Consider the following 23987-nt stretch of genomic DNA (forward strand, 5'->3'; position numbering starts at 1 on the left):
GCCCTTCCCTCTGCCCCGGGATGCTCTCCCCCCAGGACAGCCCAGCACAGCGCCTGGGTTCCCATCCTCAGGCGTCCCGAGCCTGGGCTGTTGGGCCCAAGCAAGCTCCTAGCAGTCCTCCTGCTCCAGCCGGACCCTCCTGCACCCTCCTCCCCACGGCCTGCTCTCCACGCCCGGGTCCCTGGGGTGACACCTTGCCTGGGGGCACAAATACGCACACTTCCTCTGAACAACCTTCGGTGCCGTGGGCTGGCTGAAGCCATGTTAAGAAAAGAAGAAACTATTTTCACATGGGCAGCCGGCAAAGGTGTCCCCTGGCCCACTCTGATGGCAGCCTTTCGTGTCACTTCTCATAACCCCAGTGAAGTGGGGTTTTCCTCCCTCCAGAAGCCAAGGCCGACTGTCTCTTAGGCCAGGGAGGTGGAGGGCCGGGCCCAGGAGATTTTTTTTTTTTTAATATTTATTTATTTTGAGAGAGAGAGAAAGAGAGCACAAGCTGAGGAGGGGCAGAGAAAGAGGGAGACAGATGTTCCAAAGCGGGCTCCATGCTGTCAGCACAGAGCCCCACGCGGGGCTTGAACTCACGAACCATGAGATCATGCCCTGAGCCAGAGAGTAAGACCAGCTGAGCCACCCAGGCTCAACCAGCTCAACCAGCTGAGCCACCCAGGCGCCCCGGGACACGTGAGATTTTTAATTTCTTCTAAAATCGGAAGGAGGGAAAAAAAGAACTTTTCAGTTGAAGACAATGGTTTAATATATATTATTTATATATGCATCTTTCTGTCAATACAGATGTGAAATATGATTTTTAGTATTTCGTACGGAAGCAGGGGCCCATGAAGGCCCAAGTTCCCATATATCCCACAAAAATCAGAACGTGGTCCTGCCCAAAGCCCCCATCCCAAGTATCACCAGCCACAGAAACTTGAAAATGTAGATTTTTTTTTTTTTTTTTTTTTGGTCTCTTTCTTGAAGGTTTCAAAGACTGTCGGGACCAGTTTCTTAGGTGGGGTTTGAGGTTTGGAGCAGCTGGGGTCCCTTTGGTGGCCTCCCTAGGACCAATGTTGTCTCTAAGCTCAAGCTGAGTCTGTGGGCCCAGCCCCGGGATGGTATGGGGACTGTGTGTGCCCTCCTGTGGGCCTGACCTCGGGGGCTCGGCTTCCTCCATTACAGAAGGAAAGACTTTGGAACGGCCTGAGCTTGGCAGTAATTCTGGATTGGCCAGTCATCGGAGATGTTGAAGATTTTCTCGTGGGCCAAAGGTTTTCTCTGTGCTCTGGGCGGATGAAGTCCCTCTGAGGATCCTGACGAATGAATTCTGAGACGTTAGGGTTCCCTGAACATGAGACTTTAGTGCTTTGTTTCATTAGAATGTGAAGCCTCATGATACAGGGGAGAAAACCGAAGATGGAAAGAGAAAGTATGCCATCCATTCCAGCCTGACACAGACCCTGTGTTTCCTGCTCGCTGGCGACCCATCTGCGATGCCGGTGTCCTTTAGGGGTGCAGCTTCGAGAAAGCTCAAACAAACGGCCCCAGCCGCCGCCGCCTTCTCGGACTGCGTTGCTCCGCACTGCCCGGTCTGTGGCAGGATCCTTGGACTCCGGACAGGTTTCTGGACTGTGCCGTACTCTGATCATGCTTACTCTGCACTCCTTGGCTTTGCCTGTGTGGGATGCCCAGCCCCTGGGACACGTATCTCGAGAGGTAAGCCACTAGCTGTGTGGATCGTGAACACAGAAGGCAAACCAGAAATAATCCGTGCCATCGTCCGGGGAGAGATTCTGTCCGGGATTCTAGGCGGAGCCTCCTGGCGAGCCCCTTCTGCAGCCCCTCTTGGGCGGGCAGAGAGGCTTGTTCCCGGACCTCCGGGTGGTGGCAGTGGGGCAGGTGGCCCCCGAGGCCTCCCTCAGAGCGTGCCTGAAGTTTGGTGCTGTGCCCAGCCTCCGGCGAACCAGGGCCTCTATCTGGGGGAGTACTCCTCACCTTGGCCTGCCCGCCTGACTGCATCACATCCCGCTGACTCAGTTGGCCTGGCCCTCGGATAAACAGCTTTGTTGAAAGGACGGTCCATTTGTTTACGCTGGAGAGTTTTTTTCTGATGAAACACAGCAGGCTGGTGGGCGATGTGCCCCATAATAGAGTCAAGTTGCACCGCGTGACTTAAAAACTCACATTAACAAAACCCACCAAAATGGTAACAGTGGCTGCCTTTGGGTGATGGGCGATTTCTGCGTTGTTCTCTCTTTTATATTTCTGGGTGTTCTATTTTTCTTCCCCCACCGTAAACATTTATTACTATTTTGTAATGGGGAAGAAATCACTGAAATAAAGGGGGTGGAACGTTTCACATACCATGGCATTTTAATTAAAAAAAAATTTTTTTTTATATTTATTTGTGAGAAAGAGAGAGACAGAGCGTGAGCAGGGAAGGGGCAGAGAGAGGGAGAAACAGCCTCAGGCTGTGAGCTGTCAGCACAGAGCGCCTTGAGGGGCTTGAACCTATAAACCGTGAGATCATGACCCGAACCGAAGTCGGACCGTCAACCGACTGAGCCACCTAAGCGCCCCTTAATTTTTTTTTAATGTTTAGTTATTTTTGAGAGAGAGAGAGAGACAGAACGTGAGCATAGGCGGGGCAGAGAGAGCGGGAGACACAGAATCCGACGCAGGCTCTAGGCTCTGAGCTGTCAGCACAGAACCCGACACGGGGCTTGAACCCACAAACCACGAGATCATGACCTGAGCCAGAGTCAGATGCTCAACTGACTGAGCCACCCAGGTCCCCCTTATTTTTTTTTTTTTTTAATGTTTAGTTACTTTTGAGAGAGAGAGACAGACAGAGACAGAATGCAAGCGGGGTAGGGGCAGAGAGAGAGAGAGAGACGCACAGAATCCAAAGCAGGCTCCAGGCTCTGAGCTGTCAGCACAGAGCCCAACATGGGGCTCGAACCCACGAACCACGAGATCATGACATGAGCCAGAGTCGGACGCTCAACTGACTGAGCCACCCAGGTGCCCCACCATGGCATTTTAAACAAAGACTGAATGTTTGTGAGACAGAGACCCAGAGCAGGAATAATGACGTGAACATTCTCTAGCAGATGCCTGTTACACGTGGTTCCCTCTCAGCCAGTGGCTGTGGCCTCGCTGGTGACAGGTAGAGCCTCTTGGTTCTTAGATCCATAGGGTAGCCCTTGTGAATAACGATGACACAAATACCATCGTCTTCTACATGTCTCATCTATGTGTTTCATCCACCTGATACCCTGTGAGGTGGGCACTATTATGATCATGCCCATTTTAGAGAATGGAAAATGGAGGCCTTGAGAAGACAGGTAGGTATAACTCTGGGATTTGAGACCCGGTAACACTTGGCCACAGAGCCTGGGTGCTAAACCACAGTGCCATTCTGCCTTTTGTAGGAGCAGAAATCCAGGTGGGACCCGAAGGAAGGACCAGCAGGCAGAGGAGGCGGACCATATGGGAGGATGTTGGTGCTCAGTCTGGGCTGGTTTGGGTGGGCCTTGACCACAGCATGGGCCAGGGAGAGAGTCTGGGAGTAGCTGGGGCCAACGCCGTCTTGTTCTTCCTGCAGTGTGCTGGACATCTTCCCCACTGTGGTGGCCCTGGCGGGGGCCAGCCTGCCCCAAGACCGGCACTTTGACGGCTTGGATGCCTCTTCCGTGCTTTTTGGCTGGTCGCAGGCTGGGCACCGGGTAAGTGGAGGAGGTGTGCGCCCCTCACCGGCTCTACAGGGGCTTGGGCTGCTGCTTCTCATCCGGGGCCACCTTTGTGCGAAGAGAACCATCCTGGGAACGTGCATGCCAGCGGCCCCTCCCGATCTAGTTTAAGAACCCCCGACGGATTAATCCTTTGAGACAAAGCTCTCTTTCCACCCCTCTCCCCTCTTCCCCTGTGATCAATCCAGCTTGTCAATCCAGACTTACATTGGACAGTCTGGCTTAGAGTGGGTGTGTAAAGAGGTGCTTCTTGCCCGTAACATACAATTTTTTTTCCGCAATGATTTGTCTGACACATCGTAGGCCCCTGGCACATTTTTGTTGGACGGGGTGGCTGACTAGCCAGAGTGACTTGGGTATTGTGGGACTCCCCGACTAGAATGGAACTTCCCGAAGGCAGGGATCTCCCCCAGAATTCTCAGTGCACCTAACTGGGCCAGCACCCAGCCGGCAGTAAATGTGCATTTGACGAAGAAATGAATGAACATTCCCCCTGGCTCCTGGAAGGCCCGGCCTGTGGCCCTACAGCCCCTGCTCCAGCTTTGGAGTTCTGCTCCCCAGCACCCCAGGGTCCCCTCTTCATGTGCACTGAGGCATTCGTCGGCAGTGACAGCCAGGAAGTGCCGGCCCCGACGGCCTTTCCATGTCATTTCCGTGTGTTTTCCTTTCACCAAAAGGAAGAGGAAGTGGGAGGAGGGAACCCCAAGCACCTCTGTGAGGCCCGGTGAGCACATGGCTTCTGAGTTAGGGACCCACACATCAAAGGGTCTATTTGTGTCTTCACCCGAGGTTCACATGGAAGTGACTCAAATGCGCTGCTCGGATGTGGCCGGTGGTTTGTGACGCGGCCCCCGCCACGGAGCCCCGAGGGGGCCATCTGTGCTTCCGAGAGCGTTCCTGCAGTTTCTAGGGGTTGTCTGACGCTGCCTGAAATGCCCTCTGAGCAAGTACTGCTTCTCCCGGGACACCCAACCTTCTAGAGCTGCCCAGGCTTCCAGGCTGAGCCCCACCGCTGGGGAAGCTGCAAAGAGCAGGAAGATGGTTTCCGCCTCCGGACTGGACGTTCGCAGTGTGTGACCCCGGGGGGTTATCGAAGACGTCAGTGGAGAGGTGCTCCTGAGTGTTTATCACCACGGCTACTAATAGAATCATTGGGGTCACCAGGAAGTGCTTCAAGGACTCCGGGCTCCTTGACGCGGCCGCTGCTGCCTGTGGAAGCCAGAACCTTCGCGCTCACTTCCGCTCTCAGAGGGGAGAGCGGTCCCTCTCTCTAGTTGCAGCTCTTTCTTCTGCAGAGTCATGCTCAGGGCCTAACAGTTACTGGCCTAGTGTCCGACAGGGTTGGGCCCGGCAAGGGGAGTAGAGGCAGGCCCCAACACTGGTTGGGGTTTTCGTGGGGACAGATGATGTGTGGTAAGGCGGCTGCAGTGGGGGCTGGCTTGCTCCCTGACCACACCGCAGGGCCCAGAAGGAAACAGCCACCACTTACTGCTTGCAGGAAGCTGCTGATAGCATCTTCAAGAGCAAAGTCCCTGGGATGCTGGCACCTGCAGGCTATACCCAGCCTCCCAGAGCTCTGGATTCCCTGCAGAGCCGTGAAGATGCTGCAGATAAGATTGTTTGGAGTTTGAGGGCAACCCAGGTAATTGTTGGCCCTGAATTGGTCTTTTCTGCTCACCTGCTGAAAAGACTAGAGTAAGGCGTCCAGAATTTGCTGAACAGAGGGGAGGTCGGAGGCCGGGAGGTAGAGTGAGTGATGATAGAGACATACACGCACGTACATATGTGTATACGTACAAATACAGGTCCCCGCGTGTGATTTTTTTTTTAAACTTTTATTATTTTCTATTAAAGCAATGTTTTCTTAACGTTTATTTATCATTGAGAGAGAGAAAGAGAGAGATAGCACAAGTCAGGGAGGGGCAGAGAGACAGGGAGTCACAGAATCCGAAGCAGGCTCCAGGCTCCGAGCTGTCAGCACAGAGCCCGACGCGGGGCTCGGACCCACGACCCGTGAGATCATGACCTGAGCCAGAGTCAGAGGCTTAACTGACGGAGCCACCCAGGCGCCACCGCATGTAATTTTTACTAAACACAATTTGGTTGTGTTCACACTCAGGTGTGTTCTGGGCGTGCAAGGATTCTAACACGGCTTAGTTTAGAAAACCATTCCAGTTTCAAGAAGCTCAGAGTAACTCCTCAGATGCTCATCTCAAAACAATATGCAAATACAGCTCAGCCATTCGGTCCTTCCCTATTTTGCAAATGAAGTAACCGCCCGGGTAAAGAGCTGAAGCCACCTAAGGCTAAGGCGTAGCTCCTTGGCACCCCCCTCCCCGCACCCCCCCCCCCCCAGGCCCCGTGCGGACAGGTTTAAGGGCAAGTAATGGGTCTGCAGTTTTCCTACTGTGCGGTCTTTTCACTACCCGCTTCGAGGACGGGTGGGACGTGGGGTGGTGTTGAAAATGTGCAACAGAGGCGGCCAGGCTGCCCGCTCTTGCATTCTGCTGAGCCTTCTGCTTCTCATCTTGATGGGCCCGGGGCTGGGCACGGAGGGCAACCGCAGGGCGGGGGAGGGCGCCTCAGAGATCCTGCTTCGTGCTTGCCTGACTCCCTGGTGGAAGCTGGAGTTCGTCACGTTACCACCGGTCAAGTCGTACCTCCGCCCCGGGTTGCCAACCGCTGAGGCCAAAAATTGCCCACAAAGAGGAAGGCGTCTTTAATGGCTCTTCACCTGCCAGTGCAGACTGGTCTGGGGCTGCTGTGGGTCAGAAAATGCGTGGCACCTCCCTGGAGGCCATACACCGGGGAGACCTGAGCAGGGGCTTGTCTCTGGAGCTCCGTCTGTCTGATCACTTCTCTTAGGGAGGCCCCTAGTGGTGAAAGACGCCATCCCCATCCGGAGTGGCTGCCCCCTTTTGGAGCCGGCTTTGCAGCCCCACCTGATGGGATTGGGGAGCCTTCCTTTTGTGTGTGTGTGTGGGGGGGGCGTTACCACATAAGCACCAGCCTCTGGGGCCTAAGGGAGCCGCTCACCTGCTTCAAACAACAAAACAGAATGAAACAAAGCAAACAGGTAAGAAAGGCAACCAAGAGGGTGCAACATGTCTGCAGAAGATAAAAGTTATCTTTGAAGTGGGGACCCACCCTGGAGAGGACCTGTCTTAGGCTGTGATTCATGTATCAGTTTGCCAACCCTCTTCCTATGTGGGTGTAAACAACGCCGTGGCCAGTCTGCACAACAAAACCCACGCCCTCCTGTTTCTGAGAGGGAGCCATCCGGAAGTTTTGCTTCCTCTTCCTCTTGGATTTTGGAAGTTGCCTCTGGTAACGCTGCACAAATATCCTGGACCTAGCAGCCCACCCTTCTGGAGTGTCTGTCACCGAGACCCAAATACTGTCAACGATTTGAACCAGCGGACCGCGACTCCCATCTTCTGGAGGTCTGAGGACCTCCTTGATGGGCGGACAGTAGGTTTTCCAAGTCCCCCCACTTTCCGCCTCCGCCAGAAGGAAACCCAGTGGCCTCCCGCAGTGAGAGGCTTGGCTTCCTGCTGGGCGGGCAGAGGAGTGAGTTTTGAGTTACGACTTCTTTTCCTGTTTGGAAGGAGCCTGCTGTCATCATGCTGGCTGGGGACCTTGCAGGGACTGTCACGAGAGCCCAGCACGGAAGCTGCAGGTGCGGGAGGGACTCCGCCCTCGGTGGCATCCTCTGAGAGCCCGGAAAAACTTGGGGGGACAGCTGTTTACTGCTCCAACAGATGTTTCTCGCTCTTTTTTTTTTAATAGCCCCATGGAAACTTTGAATCACATAAGCGTCTTTGCAGTGATATATATTGGTCATGATTCATACCAGGGCGGTCTCACGCATCCAGCACCAACCCACCAACCCACCAAGGACACTGGTTGTTTATTTTCTACCGAATCCTGCCCTTGGCACGCCTGAATTCGGTGTTTCCATTCTGTAGGGCGATTCTTTCATCGATGGCCCGATGACGGGGAATTTCCTCAGTCCGAGGAGGGCAGGATTGAGTCAGGGAGTGAGGACATCTGTGTTCGGAGGTTAGGCTGTGCCCAGTTCTGCAGAAATCACGCCGAGCTGTCCTCTCAAGGACATGCCATCCTTGCTTGAGGGAGAGTTAGAACATTAACTGGATGCCAAGAAGCCGTGTTTCCAAGGAACACCCGCGTCAGAATCCCTGGGACTGTCTGTAAGCCGTGCAGATTCCCAGGCCCCGTCTTGAACCTGAAGGGTGGGACACAGCCACCTGCGGCCCCGCCCTCAGGATGGTCCTGCGCCTGGTTTAGAGAACACGTACTGTGCTGCCTTGAAATTGTTCGATTTCGAACGAGGTTTCTCTCTTTCATTTTGCACCGGACCCTGCAAATTCTGCAGCTGGTACCGGGGGCCTAGGAGTCTGACCAGAGTTGCAGCCCATTCTGATTAATTCACTTGCCAAGGAGCTATTTCCTGCCCTTCTCCCCCCGGCCCCCCCCCCCCCCCCCAAGCATTGGCCAGCGTGGACTACAGGCCTGTGTCTGTCAGTGGTTGGGGCCGTGGCGGGTGGGATGGACCGGCCACCGTGACAGAGAAAGGAATGCCTTCCAGGAAGCATGGGGGGCATGGTTGACGGGTTAGGAAGCTCTCTCTGCTGCTCTGTCTCAGGTGCTGTTTCACCCCAACAGTGGGGCGGCCGGAGAGTATGGAGCCCTTCAGACCGTCCGCCTGGAACAACACAAGGCCTTCTACGTCACCGGTGAGTCAGGGGCACCCACCTGGATCCACCCTCAGGCCTCCAGGAGTGAGTGTGGGCTGCCCTCCCTCAGGGAGCCCTCAGCACCCCCCTCCCCCCCTCCCCCCACCACCCCAGGACAGGCCCTCTGCACCCACAAATACGAAAACAAGGTCTTTGTACCCTGCGCCTGAATTTCTAGCAAGCTCAGAGCTAGTCCGCACACTCACAAGAAGGACTCTCACTCCACTGTTAGGCTTTAAATGCCAGTTTGGCGGAATGTTAAATGGAAGCTTGGAGATATTTTAAGGTGTAATTTACTAGACAATAGACTGTTTCAGAGAACAGACTCTAGAGGTCTAGTTAGCAAACCGACAGAAGTCTCTCTGCTTCTTGATTCGCTCGGTGACGGTCTTAAATGTATATTTTAGAAATGTGATGCTGGGTCAGGATGGTTCTCAAAATCTTCCCAGGGGTTTCTGGCTGCGAACAGAATTCAGGCTCCTTCCATACCGGGTCGCTCGACTTTTCTGGTGTCGGTTCTCCAAGAGCAACCACCTTCTTCCTTGGCCTTCTATCAAGATCTCTTTCAGCGTTTAGGGCCTCACATCAAATCCTAGTACCTCGGTCATAAAACTCCCTCTCATCTTCTCAGCTGGGTACGATCTGGAGAAACTCTGGTGATGATCACGTTCTGCCCTATATGCCAGCCATTGGGGTACATGTTTTATTTTCCCTACTAGTTTTTTTTTTTTTTTCATTTATTTTTTTTAACGTTTATTCAGTTTTGAGAGACAGAGACAGAGCACGAGTGGGGCAGGGGCAGAGAGAGAGGGAGACACAGAATCCGAAGCAGGCTCCGGGCTCCGAGCTGTCAGCGCAGAGCCCGACTCGGGGCTCGAACTCAAGAACCGTGAGATCATAACCTGAGCCGAAGTCGGCCACTTAACTGACTGAGCCACTCAGGCGCCCCTCCCTTACTAGTTTTGAGCTCTCTGAACCCAGAGCTTTGTAAGATCTTTTATTTTTGTTGTCTTTAAGTGCTGAGCACAGTGTCTCGTGTCCCGCAGGAACCCTAAAATTTTTCTCCGAGTGAATGAAAAACGAACAAACAAAAACATAAACAAAACAAAACCAGACCCGGGACCTGGTGTGGATTTCAATTTGATTCAGTTATTTAATGTGAGAGTGTTCCAAACCATTATATAATAACAGAAATTATTTTCCCCGAGTATAAATACGTGATCCTGAAGAAAATGTGCCATAAAAACACAGGTTCTTTGAGTTCAGAACTTGAGGGATATTAAAAATGCCACAAAGACTCTTTTGATTCTCCAAAACCTAAAATGCAAACCAGTCAGATATTTGTTATGCTTTCGGATGGAAAATTTCTAGATTACAGTCCTTACATTACATTATCTCAGAGGTATGGCTTCTCCAGGCTGAGTTAATTTCAGAAGTCAAGACCTTGCCAAAAAAGCCCTTGGGACCACAGTGCTGGCATCCTAAATGTTACTATGAAGTAATCGGACCGTTTAAAACCATCACAATCAGACAAGAATTAGGATGCCCAGGGGAGGCCTCTTCTGAGGAGTCACCAAAGTCCCGGCAGAGTTAGCACGAGGATGAGGACGACAGACATCTCAACAGCTGGGGGCCGGGGGTGGAGAGTGTGACATGTTCTAATCCCTCCCTTCCCTTCCTCTTTGGAAAGTCTGCATCCTGGTTACTTAAAGCTGCTTTTGGATAAACGAGCTGTATTGACCTCTATCTACTACATTAGATTAGAGAAAGATTTGGAGGAGGTTTCTTCACAGATTTTGAGGCGTCCCCCCCCCTCTGGCTCCCTCCTTCCCGGATTTCACCCATCGATTTTCTTCCGTTGTGAGAGTCCTGAGCTCTGATACCTTGATATTCCCCCGATGCCCCAAGCCAAAGAGAGGATAGTCTTCTTGGGCCCGGACTGCACAGACTGGGCAGTGTCCCCAGGGGAATGAAACTCTTGAACACAGACCCAACCCATGGTGACCTCTGCCTTTCAATGATCAAATTATTTTGTTTCTGCCTGCCTCCGTGATTTTCTGGTGCCTTCAGTTGTTGGGGTTTTTTCCCCTAAATTTGTTGCCTAGAATTTGTGATTGTTACCCACGTGGGGTCCTATGCAAGCTATTTCATTATTCTGTGAAGTGGAAATCTTTAATTTTTATAAGGAGTCCATCCAAACCCTTGCTCGACTGACTGCAAACCTCATGTCCCGTGCCCTTGACTGGCAATGAAGAAGAGCCAAATTCTAGGCAAAGACAGTGACTCTCAGCTTTCCACTGACCGACCCAAATGTCAACCACGAGAGGAAAACCATTAATGAAGGGCTGTGTGACTTGCCCATTCTTCTCTCCCTGTAAGAGGAGCCACTGGAGAAATTTCTCTCACACCTCAGTGAGAAGGAGCAATTGATAAGTTTCCACCTTCTGGTTTGGCTGCTAAGAAGCTCGGGGGCAAAGTAGGTGTTCAGGAATTCCTATATTTCTTAAAAAATATATTTTTAACTATTTATTTTTGTGTATGAGAGAGAGAGTATGAGCAGGGGAGGGGCCAAGAGACGGGGTGACACAGAACGTGAAGCCGGTTCCAGGCTCTGAGCTGTCAGCACAGAGCCCGACGCCGGGCTCGAACTCACGAACTGTGAGATCATGACCTGAGCGAAGTCAGACGCTTAACCGACTGACTGACCAACCCCGGCACCCCGGGAGTTCCTGTATTTCTGATGGCCGTCCTTTGCCTTGACTCCTTCTGGTGACTCAGTTGCATTACATTGATTTCTATCAGATGCCTGAACTACTTTTTGTATGGAAAAGGAAAAGAACCTGAGTCGTGACAGCTAAGGATGCCGCTCTCCATTTTTGTTCCTGCTCCCCTGAGGCTGCTTCAACAGCCAGATTCTGGTTTCTTTTTTTTTTTAATTTTTTTTTTCAACGTTTTTAATTTTATTTTTGGGACAGAGAGAGACAGAGCATGAACGGGGGAGGGGCAGAGAGAGAGGGAGACACAGAATCGGAAACAGGCTCCAGGCTCCGAGCCATCAGCCCAGAGCCCGACGCGGGGCTCGAACTCACGGACCGCGAGATCGTGACCTGGCTGAAGTCGGACGCTTAACCGACTGCGCCACCCAGGCGCCCTAGATTCTGGTTTCAACAAGAGTCTCAACTACAACCCAAAGTGAAATTACTCACCTTGCCTTCCCGCCCAGTCCACAAACTGAGTATCTCTGGTATTCCAGAAATGAATTTTTGAGGAAAAAAAAAAAGAAAAAAAGAAAAAACCGAATTTACTCGCCAAGGGTGGAGACGGGAGATACTCGATTGGCTGCTGTGCGGGCCCTGAAGGCAAGTCCGGGAGAAGTTCCAGATCATTCTGGAAGGCAGGAGCATCCCTGGGATGAGCAGCCGGAACCCCAAGGCGCTTTCTTTGACGGGGAGAACAGTCATTCGAACATACGAGTCCTGCTCTGTTTGCCTCGATTTATAATCCATCACCTTCTCCTCTTTCCAGCACAGGGCCAAAGCTGGGTTTGATGGGGTGTTTGCTGTCACCCTCTCTCTAGGCGGAGCCAAAGCCTGTGACGGGAAGGCCGGGCCCCCGCGGCTTCATGAGCCTCCCCTCATTTTTAACCTGGAAGAGGATGTTGCAGAAGCCGAGCCTCTAGAAGAAGGTAGTGCTGAGTACGAGCGCGTCTTGCCCGAGGTCAGACAGGTCCTGGCGGATGTGCTTGTGGACATTGCTGGTGACAAGACGTCCAGGGCGGATTACACTCAGGATCCTTCGGTGACCCCCTGCTGTGATCCCCACCGAAAGGCCTGCCGCTGTCACACCACCTGACCCATTCCCCCCCCACTGTCCTCCCTGCATGCCGCCTTGGGAGGGGGGTGGGGACGGCTGTGCCGAGCCGAGCTGTAGGGAAAGGCACACAGGCTTTGGAGTCAGGCCGGGTTCAGGGCCCAGCTTCGGAACGTGGGCCGTCACTGAACCCACAGCTTTCGAGCTCATTCTGAGGACCAAGGAGGCACTGTATGCAAATGACTGCCACATCACGTGACGCGGAACAGGCACTGGATGCATTTTAGTTTCCTTTCCTTTCTATGCACCCAGTTTTGCTGGTCGTTGTAGCATAGATTCATGCCAGCTGGGATCTAGGGCAGCACTTTTCCATCTTTAATACGCATACGTGTCACCTGGGATCCCTCGAGAGTGCAGATTCTGACTCAGTAGTTGCCCGAGACGCTCCATTTCCGGGCAGCTCCTGGGGGAAATGCCCTGAGTAGCACAGGTGCAGACTAGACAAAGCTAGACGTTTCTGGGTCTCAGAGCAGGTGAGCCCACGGATACATCCGTGGCACTCCCTGTCTCCTCTCGCTCCCCCTTAAAGATCAAATGATGGTATTTTAAAGATTGTAAGCATTCCTTCTGCCTCCTAAAACCAGGAAGAAATGAACGTCTAAAACCTCAAAAACACATTGCCATGATTTTATTATAAGTGTCCTAAATGGGACTCCAAGGTAATAAATGATTCATTCCAATCACTGCAAAAATACTTTGCCTGGCTAAAAGCAGTCTCTCTATATGCCATATACAAGAAATACAATTCAAAGAGGTTTTCCTATACGTACATTTTTACATGGCATACATTTAAAAAGGATGCCCTTGTTCATATAAAGTTCCGGCTACAGACCAACGTGGTTAGTGAGCATCGACGCGATGGCTGTAACATATTTCATATAGTCTCTCCCACGCCTGCTGGCAACCGGGGCGGAGGAGAGTTTGGTGAGCAGTGGACCGCGTCCCGTGGCTTAAGCAGGTGGCACCTGGGATTCCAGCCCCCCTTTCTGCGCACACAATTGTACTCCATTCTTCCACCTTCCTTGTTTTCTCCACAACCACCTGACAGGGGGTGTCCTGCTTTCTGAGGTGTGCTTCTCATCATGACTGCTTCGTTTTGCCCTTCTGACTTCCACGGCACAAGATAATCTACCAAAATCAAAACAGAACGGCCTTAACTCTTTCCGGGAAGAGACTGGTAGGCAGGCTGGGTTATCAACAGATCTGTGCCCACGAGGGGTCAGCAGGGGGAGGCTGGGCGCTGCAGATCCACGGACCGACCCTCACTCACGGCCACAGAAAATCCACCCATCTTACTTCGGTATAGACGAGTATGGCACGGTTTCCAAAAAAACTGACTACGTCTAAAATACGTGTGTGTGTGTTTATATGGGTATTGCATGTTTTTTTAAAAGGCTCATCTTACTTGTAAACACAGACTGTTAAGTCACTACTAAAGTCAGTAAATACCCTTGGTCCCAATTTGCTTACTCTTGCTCACAAGAGCAGACTAGTGTCGGAAAATATGCAGACTTGTAAAGGTTGGTGTATTGCTGAGACAAAAGCTGCTTATCTTCCTGAACACAGCGTCTTTCTAAGGGACCAGAAACGATCAATTCTCTTTCCTTTCATTGTTTATGGAGCAAAGTAAGTCCCAAGGAGATAAGAGCGATCATATCCAGGGAAGTGCGAGTATACTTAGAAAACAAAAAAGACCCACTTGAGATGACCTGTGTGCCGAAGGCAAAGGCCCAGGGAGGGCCGTACGAGATTATCTGGGCAAGCCCATGTTCTTAGTTAACTGAAAGAGAAGTGATTTTAACCAAACGGAGACTCCAAGATCCTTTCTCAATCCTGGAAGTTTTTAAGGGACGTGGGTAGAGATGTGAATTCTGGACAAGATACAAAATAAAGGCAGAGAGGGGAGTCGCCCAGGATCTCGTCTCCAGTTGGACATCGTTGCCAATGAGGGCGTGAGGTGGTCCGTGTCAAGAGGACATCCCAGTGGCACTCACGCCCCTGGTCCCCGTGCGGTGCGGTGAGGTGGAGAAGGCCGTCTCCTACGATGTCAGGAGCTCGCGGAAGCATGGCCCTCTCCTCCCCGTCTGCCTCTAGGCTGGAGGGCAGGCCTGGGGTCTGATGGGCTTCTTGACCCCTACCACCAGCTCTAGGGTCTAACAGGGGCCTCATTCAGTGATCAGTGGTCTCGCTGGCAGGAAGCCTTCCTCGAGTATAAATAAAAATCCCGGATGCAATTTAAACCAGGTTTCACTCATCTGATCCTTAAGAGGGAGACAGGACAGCCGGCTCATAGCCAGCTTCCTGGCAGTGTTTAGGTGAACAGGCCTCTTGATAGGTTCTAGCACTCGTTTTTAAGCGTCTCTATTTTTTTTCTTTTTTTAAAGCTCGAGGCAAATGATCTGCACAGTGTACCTATTATCTTATGCAGGCTTTCTTTGGCAGGGGCCCATCTCCTCCATGCCAAGACCTGCAGTACCCCAATTCTGTAAGTACAAGAGCTTGTAGGGCTCACTTTGATTACTAATTAATAATCTAATAATCTTTTCTAGCAGTCACAGACTTTCACCAAAACCACTGAAATGGAACCTAATGAGGGAATGCTCCAAACCTGGACACGTGGGACACATCTATCCCTAGGGCATCTGATCTATTCTGGTTCCTAGAAGATACAGCTGCAGGGAAATGACCACCAGCTTTGGGGTGGGGGGGCCGCAGAAGAACTCCCTTTATGGCTAGTTCGGGCATGAGAACCCAAAGGCAAACCCTGGCTTATCAGGAGGCAGCAAGCCAACAGTTGTTTCTATCCTTAGAATTGGTATTTTTAAGAACCACCGCTCTCCACGCTTAACATATAAACGACTTGTTGGCATTGTGTTTGGCAATCTGCCGGTTCAAAGCCCGGAACGTAGATTTCAAGCTACAATCTGTAAAGCCTTTATGGGAAAGCACAAAGCCAGCCCTCTAATGATGCAAAGAGGGACCCAAAACAGTCTTTTTTTTTTTTAGGCTGACTGGGCTCATCAGATTGTCCCAAGGTTTATATAAGAAAGAAGCTAGACTTGCACCCCATCCTTTTGCAGATGGAACTTCCACGGACACGAAAGGATCAGGAGCAAACATTCTATACTAAGACCTAACGGGCTCTGAGGCAAAGCCCAAGTGGCTGCTGCTCTCTGGCCCCAGCGGGGGTCACAGAGTTGACTCTCTTAAGTCCTGGCCCGCGCACCGCTCCCATCTCTAAAGGAGTTCAGGTTCGCCCTCTGTGCCATTCGCTAACCGCAGCTCACAAGCCCGCTCCGTGCGTTGCTCTCAACGGAAGCTTGAGGCCTCAGAAGCTAAGACCCTGGCGGCCACCCAGGGAGAGAATCCTCTCGCTCCGGACAGGGACGCTAGAAAAAGCCAAGCTCTGCACCCAGCCAGCCCTGAGGGCTCTCGCTACCGGAACAGCTGAAGCAGGGTGCAGGGAAACGCAGGGGAGCTCTCCCCCGGGGGCTCCCACCCTCCGCACGGCTGCTGGCAGCCTGGGGTCCGCCTCACCAGAGCCGGGAGGAGGGTGAGGGTCCGGCTGGCTTGCAGAGAGCGGCAGCCCAGCCCCGCTAGAGCATCGTCGTTAGCAAAAAGGTGGCAGGATTCCACAAGAACATCCTTAGGAGCCTCAGGAAAACAGGAGTTGATGCAGGCGTGAATTCCTGCCTTGCGAGCAGCAGAGATAGTGCTAACGAAGCCAAGTTAAGGGTTCCAGGCCTCCGGACGTAGTGAGGCCGCCGAGACCCCCCCCCCCATTAGTATCCGGTGTTATTCTAATGCTGCCGTGTTCAGCCCGACACCTGGTGGCCAGTCTACAGGGTCTGAAGCACACGGCACGGCACGCCGTCTGTGGCTTTCTCAACGGGAGGGAGGAGGTTAGCTGTTACAGGACTAGACCACCGGGAAAGTGACCTCGCCTCGTGCGCGAGGGGAAGGTTTCCCTCCCAGCACACAGACTGGGCCGCTCTTTTAGGGATTCCTACTGCTCACAGGGGGAAATTCATTCTCGTCGTCAAGGCATACTGGTCCCGTCGCAAACTCATGTTCAGGAATAACCTCTCCTCGGAGGGCCCCGCCGTCCTCAGAATAACCTGGAAAGCAAGAGTGAGACATGAGGGAAGCCCCCCGGCCTGTTGTGACGCTCTGACCCCGGGACAGGACCTCCAGGGAAACCATGGAGGCCAACCTTTGCCTTTCGAATGGAGAGACTGCTTCCGGTGAGTCAGAATCCCCACCGCTTAGGGTCTCGAAGCCCCCGGATGGGCTGACCTCGCCCACCCTTCCACCCCGGGCCCCTCCAACTTTCCACCTGTTTGCAATTCTCAAAGAGGCGAAGCCTCGACTCTACGTGTGAGGGAGACAGCCATTTTGGGCCGTGCCTGCCAGGTTTAGGGACCTGGGTTTAAAGGCTATTCTCAGGGCCGCACCTGGGGGGAAAGACGTGGTTCGGGAAGAGTGCTCTGTCCACAGGTGAGTGACCATGAAGACAGAAGAGCTGCCGTCAGAAACAGGCCCCCACGACGCCCCCAGCCAGGCCCCCACGGCCACTCACCTGGCACGGTAGAGGCAGAAGACGTGCTTGGTCTGGCCACGGTCGCTGCATAAGACTGAGGTAATGGAGGTCTGAGGTCATTGTCTTTGTTTTCTTCTGTTGTTCCTGAGCTAAGCAAGCTAATGGCAGCAATTAAGGGGAGGGGGAGAAAAGAAAAAAGGGCTCATCATATGTGCAGGAAACTTCCAGAAGGAAAAGTACTAGGAAGCTCAGGCTTGCCCCCTTGAGTTTAAAGTATGGACCTATTGGGGGCGCCTGGGGGGCTCAGTCGGGTAGGCGTCTGACTCTTGGTTTCGCATGATCTCACGGCTTGTGGGTCTGAGCCCCACATCGGGCTCTGTGCTGACAGCGTGGAGCCTGCTTGGGCTTCTCTGTCCCTTTCTCTCTGCTCCTCCCCGGCTCGTGCACTCGCCCTCTCTCTCTCAAAATAAATAAACTTAAAAAAGAAAAAGGACTGATGAGTACACTACTAGGTCACATGACCTAAACAGCAACCTCGAACTGCTGGGGTCAATCACGCAACTTCACAACGACCCCTTTCTCTTGTACTGACTGAATGAAGATTGGCCCTTTGCTCTTTCTGGTACACTCTGGCCAGGATGCTAAGACTCGCTCACAAAGGGGGGCTCCGCGGGCCAAGGGGAGGGGGCGGTGGCAGCTCGTGGGGTCCTGTCACAGCAGGAAGAGGTCACCTTGTCAAGAGGTCACAGATGTCAGGAGAACTTTTCAATTCCCTTTGGCCCACATTTTGGAGCTCCCAGTATGTACGAGGGAACGTATGAGGAGGAAAGGGCCGTACGAAGTCATTCTGCTTCAAGTGCACATTACGCATCTCAGCAACTCTTCCAGAAGCCTACAGCGTGGCGGGGGTGCCTGACGTGGAGCCCAGCGAGGAGCGGGTGCCCACTAGAAGTGGGCCACCGAGAACACCAGCCAGGACGACAGACAAGCAGGGCACCGAAGCTTGTCGTTCTTGGCCACGTGACGGCTTTACACAACCAGCTCTTAAAGAGGCTTTCTGAAAACTAGTCTCTTCACCTGTGGGTCTTGATTAGGACACATTCTCCTCCGTCCTGAGGGTCCAAATTGTAGATGTAAAGGTGTCCATCGGAAGACGCCACCAGGAGTCTTGGCAGTTTCTGGATCCTAAGAGCCAAGTAAAATATGTGTTGTGACCTCAACAGAGGCAGGTAACCGGGTTGGCTTCAAATGACACAGCCTCCCCCACCCCGTGGCCCCGGGCTCCTTCTCCTGCCTTCAGGAACCCTTTACCCGGCCCACTGGCCCCAGATCCTGGGTTTCTGGCTATTTCTTGGCATTATGACCTAGTGATCCACCTCGAGGATTATTTCTCATCTTGGAAGACAACTGTGTGGACGAGACAAACGACGTGTGCGTCTGCTATTACTCTGAAAAGGTGCCACCGAGGAAATCAGCGGACCTGGGTGGGACATGGCCTCTGGCTTATGCGTGTTTCTGCCTTTAACCGTGACGGAAAGGACAAAGGACAAAATCGGCTGGCTCGTTTTATGAACTTTTAAAAAACGTTCGCCTTCCTTAAACTCCTTCAAACCCCTTGGACAAAACATCTGTCGACCCCACAGGCGTCGGAACCTACGGAGCCGGAGTCTTTTTACAGAGTTACTTAGACGAGCGGGACCCGTTTTCGAGACCGCGTCGGCAGAACCACGAGGTTCCATTTCCCACGCCGGCTCGCGGCCGCGGGGGGGCCCCCCCCCCCCCCCCCCCCCCAGAACACACGTGACGACCAGAGAGGGCGGCGGCTGACGGCCACGGCCCTTCTTCGGGGCCTCCTTCTTTCTTTTTCTCCTGGTGCGTGTTCGGGGATCTGTGCGCTTTGGGCAAACGGAGCCGTAGAAGGTGGTGCCTGTGACAGCGGGTGGCGCCATACGTACGTGGAGAGGGTGCAGATGTTCCTCTGCCCAGAGAAGGGCAAGCGCCCGGTGGCAAAGGCCCTGTCCTGGTTCATCATGTCGGACACCTGGGCGGGGAGGTAGTTGGAAGCGGCCATGAACATCTTTCCCATGTAACCAGTCCAGGTGGAGGGCTCCTCGGGTCGGCTGCGGGGACAAGGCACGGGAGGAGGGAGGTGGGCACCGGGCCAACGCTCGGCACAGCCCTGTGCTGTGGGCGGCGCTCGCCGCAGCGGGAAGGAACTGTGCCCTCAGCATAATGTTCTGCCCACCTGGAACGGCTCGGGACATACTATTCTGGCACTCCAAAAGGGCATCGAGGACTCGTTTGTCCTTCGGAAGGACCACTGCGAAGCTGTCAAGAGCTTCCCCGTGCGACCGCTTCCCTACATTAAAAAAGTTGCAGGTGACGGACCGGCTGGTCTCCAGACTCCTATCAAGGGGGCCAGGCGAGGGCACGAGATGAGATCGCCGTGTGGACTCGGAAAACTAAGCTCCAGCCTGGCTCGGGCCCACGGAAGGACGCCGCGATCTCCGCGGCAGGGCCTCCCTGGCCAGACTGAGTGGGAAGCAAACCTCCGGGCAGGAGGCCCCGGGCGCTGTGCGATTACAGCCCTGAAGCCACCCTGGTCCCTGGTGAGCCGCGGCGGTAGGGAGAACTCGAGGGGACCCGGTGCACCCCCCGCAGTCCTCCAACGCCATCCCAGCGCGGCCGCCAGACGGAGGGGGCGGGCACCGGTCGCCGGGAGGTGACAACGGGTGGGGGCACACAGCCGCCTCCGTGCTCGGCGCACCGGGCAGCGCCTCAGGGACCGGGCTGGCCGCGTGCTCCTGGGAGCACCTGCCGAGAGGCCCCTTGTCTACGGGCCCGGAGCTTGGTGGGGAGCGCGGGCTGGAGCTCAGAAGCACGGGGGTTTATTTCTCACTCTGTTACCACCCAGCTGGGGACAGTCACAGGCACTGAAAATGGGCGCGATGGCAGTGGTTCGTCTGTTAGTGTTTCGGTAGCTGATGCCGAATACTTATTGGTGCCCGTTGTGTGCCAGGCGCTACACCACACGCTTCGGGTCGAGGAACCCGCCGAACGCTCGCAACAAGCCCGAGACGCACCGCTGAGTATTTTGTACGAAAGCACAGAAAGCGGAAATCACCTGCCGGGGTCTCGGAGCGCGTGAAGGGGCAGAGGCGGGGTGTGACCTCGGGAGGGCGGCCCCGGGGTCTGCGCTCCCGTGCGTTCCACTACCGAGGTTCTCCTGGCAGACACTCACCACTCCCGTGAGGACAAGTAAAGCCGAGCGCGTGGCACTCATAAGGAGTCGCTCGTGCGGACAGCGGTGGCACAGGCGAGTCAGGGCCTGGCTCCTCCAGCCTGATGAGTGTTGTGCGTCTGGCAGTTACTCACCTGTTGGTGAGGTGCTCCAGCTTGAAGATGTGCACGGTCTCGGTGTTGCTTGAGGCGCAGAGGAACTGCGAGTCCATACTAAAAACTAGGGAGCTGATTGTCACGTACCTGGGAACACAGCGACGTACAGACAGACTACTGAGCCAGGAGCATGAGGGTGATCGCTTTATAGCTCAAAAACCAGCTTGGTAAGAGAACCGAATGCGTCCCGGAGAGTCTGGGTGTTCTAAGGTCTCCTTGACATCGCATCACGCACACTTACAAACTAGCGTTGGGAGGACTGGTAAAGGGTCCCTGTCTCGGGAAGAAACAAGGCACCGCCCCTTTCTGGCATCTCGTTAGTTTTCGGGCTGTTCGGGCACCAATCGGGCTGCAAACGCTGCAGCCAATAGGATCCCGGCCCATTCACTTTACAAGCTGCTTTTGGATGGTGATTTGCTCGCCCTCTCATTTCTCCTTTGCAAGCTGCCCTCGCACACCTGGGAACAGGGCTCTGACGGCTGAAATCCTGTGTGAAAGCGGCAGCCGAGGGGGCGCCTGGGTGGCTCTGTCGATTAAGCGTCTGACTCTTGATTTCGGCTCAGCTCATGATCTCAGGGATCACAGGGTGGAGCCCTGTGTCGGGCCCTGTGCTGAGAGCGTGGAGCCTGCTTGGGATTCTCTCTCTCCCTCTTTCTCTGCCCCTCCCACATCTCAGAATAAACAAGCAAACAAACAAATAAGCAAACCCAGCAGCCATGCTGTCGGGTGCACGAAGCACCCAGCACGGCATCGAAGGCAGTTACCCGAGGAAGTACAGTTATATCTCCTCCGGGGGAGAGGGGGGCACAGAGCCACCCTCCGCACTTGCCCCGGCGGGCCGCCAGCCCTGCGCTGCGGGCGGGACTCCGGTGGGTCCCGTAACACGGGCTTCACGGTGAACACAGACCTTTTCATTCCTCTCCGAAACTCGTAGAGCTTTCGCCCGTCGGGTACAGAGAACACCCGGATGACGGTGCCCTGAGAAAGCAAGCAGGTGGACATTTCGTACCATTGATGGCCTCGGACAGAGACGTCCCTTCAGAGGGGAGCTTGTTTTATTGGTGTGGAACACCTGTCTCTAAGGGGGAGGCACAAAGTGTTGAGCATAGGGGGGTTTTGTTTGTACGTTGCCAGAGAAGCAATTCTTGGCACGTTTGGGTCCCTTTTCCCTCCCCACCCTGCACCCCAAGGCTCTGTGTGTGTTTGCTCGAAATGCTCGGGCTTCCTAGAACATTGCCTGTACCTGTCAAAAACCACTTGTGCTTCGTGGCATTTGAAATTCAACTTGATCACCTTCCCTGACCATTCCAGTCAGAAGAGATCAATTTCTTCTGAACAGCACAACATTTTGTTGACACTGCTTATGAAATGCGGAATCTGTCTGCATCTAGGGATAACGCGCACACACGTTTCTCAATAAGATCACCAGTTTCTGTGCCACATATCTCGTATCCTGCCTAGCACAGGTCTTTGGTCTGTTGAATTAATAAACGTATCAGTCTACGCAGCGTGCGTGGGTCAGAGACTCCCCTCGGATATGGATTCTGAGTGGGTCCAGAGACCAGTCAGTCCTTGTCCCCAGTCTCCTCTCTTCAGATCTCTGGCCCTGAGGGAGCCATCCAGCGGAGCCCTGACCTGAGAGCCCCCTGAACACGAGGTGCAGGGAGTGAACTCACTTTTTCAGATGCGCTCGCTAGTTTGGAGCCCGAGGCATTGAAGGTGATGGCGGCCAGCGTCCCCTCGTGGGCAGCAATCGTGCAGACCGTTTTCTGTTGGTAACAAGGGAAAATGGATATCGGTGCTGGGGAAGATCCCTCTCCTCTCTCTTTTCTTCCCAAACACCCTCCCTCATTTGCTGGGCGCCCTGTCTCTCCCTTCCCACCGGCCATTTCCAGAGAAGCCGTTCATCCTTTCCGAGTGTATCTAGATTCTGCCTCCAGAGCCCTTCCGTCGCTACCCCTTGTCCCGCCCTCGGGATGACGGACAGCCAGCCGCATGCCCCACGCGGGCGATGCAGCCGTGGCTGTCCTCGCACGCAGCGGTGGGTGACTTCCCGCAGCCATCGTGCCCTGCTCCGTGAAGCCTCGGAGAGCAGGGGACAGGGCATGTGAAACATCTGCACACTGTCACCGGCTGTGACATGGCACAGCGGGACACCTTCAGTCTGACAGCGGGCCGCCAGCTGGCGAGCAGTTTCCGCCACACCGTGGATGTCTCACCGGGCCAGGCGTGCTGCCTCACGGTCACACTGACTGATGGCAGCGAGGGCGATATTACTGCCTTGTCCTCCACACCTCACCTCCGTGGCCAGGATAGACCGCCCCCCCCCCCCAAACCCAAGATGGCTTCTCCCTCCACACCTCGCCCCTGCCAGCTCACCAGGGAGTGTCCGTCGTAAAGCACAATCTCGCCTGTGGTCAGGCTTCCAGGATAGGCCACGTAAGAATTGGAATGGTTGATAGAGAGGGCACAGAGACCTGCAAAGAATGAACCGCGGATGAAACCCTGCCTGGAAAGGGCATCTGAAAACCGCGCGACTCCAGTGCCACCTACTGGCGAGGGGAGGAATAGCCTAGGCGATGTTGACTTTTGAGTTGGTTCTTCTAAACCTTCTAATTTACGCCCTTGAAGTTCGCAGGGGAAGACCTCATGACCTCATGACCAGCCGTGTCTTCTCCCCAGAGGAGCAATACGAACTCAGAATACTGAAAATGCTCTTCTTGCCGTTTTACTCCCCCGGGCTCTGAAACCACATCCACTTCTCTTGCGTTACCCGCCAAGGCTGTAAGAGAAGTTACTCTTCACGGAAATAAATCTTCCTGCTATGAAAAGGCAGCATGTCGTAGCCTTCCTGCAGGCGATTACCTGCAGCTGGCCAGTCACGTCCAGATGGAGAACAGGAGGCGGAGGGTGGGGGGAAGGACCCATTTAGAAACTGCCCCCTATCTAAGCCAAACGTCCTGCCTTCAGAAGAGACATGGGGGCCCCCAGAGGTGGAAGCTCATCTGAGGGAGGAGGGCCTTTCTTTTAAATGTTTATTTTGAGAGAAAGAGAGAGAGGGCAAGAGTGCGAGTGGGGGAGGGGCAAAGAGAGAGGGAGAGAGAGAATTCCAAGCAGGCTCGGCCTTGTCCGTGGGGAGCCAAACGAACCACAAGACCCCGGTGCTCGACCCCACGAACCACAAGACCACGACCTGAGCTGAAATCAAGAGCCAGACACCCAACCGGCTGACCGAGTCACCCAAGTGCCCTGAAAGCGGACATTTTGGATTGAAGATGCCCTGACAGTATTCTGGAAGGGTAAACAGCCAATGACACCATTGAGCGGACCTAAGTTATTTTTGTTTATAAGGAGACTCAAGGGGGGTTAAATCCGAAAAGCGTTTAAGTAAAGGATTTTCACAACAATGGTCTGGATTAATAGTAGAAGTGTATGTTGACAGAAGTGAATTCAAAGAATTGTTAGAACCAAAAGCATTAGCAGCACAAGCTCTTCGCGATTAGGCAAGAGAGACATCTTTTTAAATACAAACTGCAACATCTTTGTGACAAGTCGGCATATTAAATGGGTTAATTACATAATAAAAACTTTAGGCTAAAATGTACCCAACCTAATCTGCTGGGGGGAAAAGCAGAGGAAAAAAAAAATCCATCGTTGAGAAGCGAAACCCAGGTCCTC

The 23987-nt window shown here is 53.7% G+C and overlaps 2 protein-coding genes across 8 annotated transcripts in view; one reads left to right on the top strand and one right to left on the bottom strand.

Annotated features, from left to right (window-relative positions):
• The window catches only part of ARSG (arylsulfatase G), a 109655-nt gene extending 95957 nt beyond the window's left edge, over positions 1-13698 (top strand). For 3 of the 5 annotated variants that reach the window (XM_040452185.1, XM_040452186.1, XM_040452188.1), the window contains 3 exons: positions 3602-3722; positions 8413-8503; positions 12081-13698. In XM_040452185.1, the coding sequence (XP_040308119.1) occupies positions 3602-3722; positions 8413-8503; positions 12081-12355 (487 nt within the window). In that variant the 3' untranslated portion in view covers positions 12356-13698. Of the gene's footprint in view, positions 1-3601; positions 3723-8412; positions 8504-11305; positions 11414-12080 lie in introns of those variants that run through there. The other 2 variants (XM_040452189.1, XM_040452190.1) reach the window with 2 other exon arrangements.
• Positions 12986-23987, bottom strand: part of WIPI1 (WD repeat domain, phosphoinositide interacting 1) — a 31333-nt gene continuing 20331 nt past the window's right edge. For 2 of the 3 annotated variants that reach the window (XM_040452194.1, XM_040452195.1), the window contains 10 exons: positions 22689-22786; positions 21986-22078; positions 21217-21287; positions 20289-20396; positions 18869-19033; positions 17991-18098; positions 16953-17071; positions 16391-16491; positions 15911-16027; positions 12986-13501 (listed from right to left, as the gene is read on the bottom strand). In XM_040452194.1, the coding sequence (XP_040308128.1) occupies positions 13454-13501; positions 15911-16027; positions 16391-16491; positions 16953-17071; positions 17991-18098; positions 18869-19033; positions 20289-20396; positions 21217-21287; positions 21986-22078; positions 22689-22786 (1028 nt within the window). In that variant the 3' untranslated portion in view covers positions 12986-13453. The remainder of the gene's footprint in view (positions 13502-15910; positions 16028-16390; positions 16492-16952; positions 17072-17990; positions 18099-18868; positions 19034-20288; positions 20397-21216; positions 21288-21985; positions 22079-22688; positions 22787-23987) is intronic. The other variant, XM_040452196.1, reaches the window with a different exon arrangement.

This window comes from Herpailurus yagouaroundi, unplaced genomic scaffold, assembly GCF_014898765.1.
Source record: "Herpailurus yagouaroundi ecotype Mexico unplaced genomic scaffold, PumYag 206, whole genome shotgun sequence".
Taxonomy (NCBI): Eukaryota; Metazoa; Chordata; class Mammalia; order Carnivora; family Felidae; genus Herpailurus; species Herpailurus yagouaroundi.